The sequence below is a fragment of the Haplochromis burtoni genome, unplaced genomic scaffold (assembly GCF_018398535.1).
Source record: "Haplochromis burtoni strain Fernald_Lab_line unplaced genomic scaffold, NCSU_Asbu1 Contig_1275, whole genome shotgun sequence".
NCBI lineage: Eukaryota > Metazoa > Chordata > Actinopteri > Cichliformes > Cichlidae > Haplochromis > Haplochromis burtoni.
This window is the reverse complement of record NW_024583636.1, coordinates 2,931-6,464: the sequence shown is the minus strand read 5'-3', so window position 1 is coordinate 6,464 and position 3,534 is coordinate 2,931. Positions and strand designations below refer to the sequence as shown.

The 3,534-nt window shown below is 38.8% G+C and overlaps 2 protein-coding genes across 4 annotated transcripts in view; both read left to right on the top strand.

The window, feature by feature from the left end:
• LOC102309414 (NACHT, LRR and PYD domains-containing protein 12) overlaps nt 1-2,874 on the top strand; it is an 8,569-nt gene extending 5,695 nt beyond the window's left edge. Inside the window, exon 7 of one of the 3 annotated variants that reach the window (XR_006053572.1) lies at nt 2,499-2,607. Coding sequence is in view for 2 of the 3 variants with exons in the window: in XM_005952035.2 (XP_005952097.2) it covers nt 2,499-2,691 (193 nt within the window). In the remaining variant the exon portion in view is untranslated. Of the gene's footprint in view, nt 1-2,498 lie in introns of all 3 variants that reach the window. The other 2 variants (XM_005952035.2, XM_042216829.1) reach the window with 2 other exon arrangements.
• A 608-nt stretch (nt 2,875-3,482) lies between these two features.
• Nucleotides 3,483-3,534, top strand: part of LOC121813210 (stonustoxin subunit alpha-like) — a 2,462-nt gene continuing 2,410 nt past the window's right edge. The window contains exon 1 of the mRNA XM_042216828.1: nt 3,483-3,489. Coding sequence (XP_042072762.1) covers nt 3,483-3,489 — 7 coding nt within the window. The remainder of the gene's footprint in view (nt 3,490-3,534) is intronic.

Sequence of the window (3,534 nt, the reverse complement as noted above, 5' to 3'; positions counted from 1 at the left end):
TGAAAAAAACAAAAAAAAACAACAACTTTTAATTTCTTTGTAGTTCATTGCACTTTTTTGCAATTTATGTAGTTACTATGGACTTAATACATCCATGTTATTAAATTTTGGGCTATAACAGTTGTATTGATGTATAGCAACTTGAAATGCTCCCAAAAATGGCACTACAGCATGTAAAAATATATAGTAAGCTCTGGCAGACTTGGTTCTATGGTAGGTCTTAAAGGGTTAATATATCTGTATATACAAGCAATATACAGGTATATTAATATATCTGTATATTGCTTCTATGGGATCTCCATTTCACAGTCTTTTAGAATGCTTGACATGAAAGAAATTCTTGGAGATTTTTGTCTAAATGATCACATTAGTTGTGCAAGGTAATAAGAGGATTTTTTTCTATGTGATATTATGCAGCATTCACAAACAGTACATGTGCACTAACTGGGATTCATAAATACAAATTTAGAGCTGCCTTTGTCTGGGCATACAAGTAATTAATGAAAGCCTGACTGTCTCTGAAAATTTAAATATCTAGAAAATGATTACAACTCGGGATGGACCGATCCGATATTATGTATCGGTATCAGTCCGATGCTGACCTAAATTACTTGATCGGATATCAGAAAGGAATAAAAAATGTAATCCGATCCATTAAGCACAAAAGCAACTTAGAAAACATGCGACATGGCGTAACCCAGCTCATGACCTTAGCATGTCAGACCAGAATGCGTCACGTGATAGAGCGCCTGTGGCGTGCGAGACCTGTCGGCGGTCTGGAGTTACTTTACACTGAAAGCATTTGGAGCCTCGCTACTTGCTTCCAAAATGGTATTTCATATCAGAGAAAGCTATCCCAGAGAAGTAAAGCAAGTCTGTAAGTTCATCTCTGAATGTTTGTAAAGTATTTCCACGCTAAATTTAACAACCGATATATAGCACAAAAGCTGATCGTGATTTTTCCAATTACAGCCATTCCAGAGAAGAGTGGCCTGAAAATTGAAGGCTCTGCCTCCGTAACATTCATCATCCCCCCATCATTTCTAAATTCAGCTGCATAATCCTGTCTGAAACTTTTCTCACCTCCACAACACTATTCACATAGTCTTCCGTCAAAGTTACTCATGCTCCATTTCTCTTCCTAACTATGCCATGGTAGAACATGTTAAAAGAGCACTCCGCCTCCTAGCCTCTCTTCACCTCCACCTATTCTGTACCTTACTTCTCTCTTGATTAATTATGAAGTTATTACACTTATTTCATAATAAATGTATATTAAAAAAATCATCATAGATGTAACTCACCTGTCTGAAATTTTGCTGGGGAAGTGTGTTATTGCCGGGTGGATTGTTGGGGTTTCTTTATTTTCTTTCTATTTTCTTTCTTTTTATCGTCTGTGAAAAGGTGTTTGCCACCTTTGTGATTTCTTATTATTTTTACATTGGGCACACATAAACTTTTCAGATCTTCAAAGAAATTTAAATATCAAGTAAGGTTATAAGGCCAGTTCTAAAGCTGTGGAATTCCAGCAAACCACAGAGAGAGCCATTGTCCACTAATGGTGAAAACATAGAAGAGTAGCAACTGGTTGACTGCAAATACCCCAAAAATGAAGCAATGACTAATCCAAGAGGTCACAAAAGACCCCACAACAGCATTGAAAGAAATGCAAACCTCACTTGCCTCAGTTAAGGATGGTGTTAGTCCACCATAAGAAAGAGACTGAGCAAAATGGCCTGCATGCCAGAGTTCCAAGACAGTGTGATGATCCTGTTTTCCCCAATAAGTCAAGTCAAGTCAAGTCATCTTTATTTATATAGTACATTTAAAAGACATCAGGTGTCAGCCAAAGTGCTGAACAGAGAAATATACTAATAATTAAAATAAATAAGATGAAAACATAGAAACATTGTGAGACATCCATATATTTTTGTAAAAAAAAAAAAGTGTACATGCAAATATGCACATACGTATGCAAAAATGTACACATTCACACACAAGCACACATACGTGAACATAAAATACATGTATACGTGTCTACACATGCAAACATCATCCAATGAGATAAAAGACCAGGGTAGCTGAAACAGAATAAAAGGGGTGTCAGAGAGATCCGAAAGCCTTGGAAAATGCTTCAGATTGGATTTGAAGACTTCCAAGGACGAAGAGGATTTTATGAAAGGGGGAAGACTGTTCCAGAGTTTCGAGGCGGCAATGGAGAAAGCCTGTCCCCTTCAGATTTGAACTGGGAGCGTGGAACTAATAAAAGCATCTGACTGGAGGAGCGCAGAGTTCGAGTGCAGGCGGGAAAGGCTTGAGTGACAGATGACTAGATAGAGAGAGTTACAATAGTCAAGACGTGATTATATGAAAGCATGGATAACAGTTTCCTGGCCTTTAGATGACAGGATATTTTTGAGTTTAGAAATGCTCCTGAGCATTAAGTATTAAAAGTTCTGGTTAATTATTCACAGATGTATTGTTTTGTGTGTCTGCAGTCTCTCAGGCTGTCTGATCACAGAGGAAGGCTGTACCTCTCTGGCCTCAGCTCTGAGCTCCAACCCCTCCCGTCTGATAGAGCTGGACCTGAGCTACAATCATCCAGGAACCTCAGGAATGAAGCTGCTCTCAGCTGGACTCAAGGATCCAGGCTGGAGACTGGACACCCTCAGGTATGGAGAGAATGTCTGATAGAGGAGGAGTAAGAGGAAACAGTTTATGTGTCCTTCACTCAGGTCCCACAGACATGATCTGAGCAACCACACACAGTAGGTTTTTCTTTACTCAGAAAAGAAATACTAGTCTACTTGGATGATAAATTCATAAATGATAGAGGGAAATCTGTCTTGAAACTGCCAAATTAGGCAGGGGTGTGGGTGTGGGGGGTAGCTCAGTTCAGGGGCGGGATAGCTCTGTAGGTAGAGTGGTGGCCCCATGATCAGAAGCTTGGGGTTTCGACTCCACTGAACGCTGAGCGCTGCATTGGTGGCTGCCCACTGCTTCATTGGGTGAATGGGTTAAATGCAGAGCAGAGATTTCCCTGCGGGTACTAACACATACACACTGTTATGTTGCGTTCTATTTAGAAGAAATTATTCTTGTAGATATGTTTCTTACCTTTTCACTTATGAGCTAATCAGAAACTGTTTGCCTCATCTACCATTTATCAATATTGAATTTTTCTTTTGTTACTTCTACGCAATCATTACATTATCTGAATGTGTGGAATGCTGAACACAGTTATGTTTAATAGGGGACGCAACATTACATTGATGTATCATGATTTATTAAAATGCTGTGAAACACGAGAAACTGAGAAAAACAGAAATATAAGAAACCCAAGTATAACAGAATCTACAAGTAAGTTTGATGCAGGTTTTTGATGATCAGAAAATCCATCAAAGAGAAACCAGATTACATATGATGATAAGAGTTACAGTTGATTCCTATTAAGCACAGATACACGGTACCACTGAAAAAGCATGGCAGGCTGGACATGCTCTCTGCTTCTAATTAGAATGTATTAGTTATCAG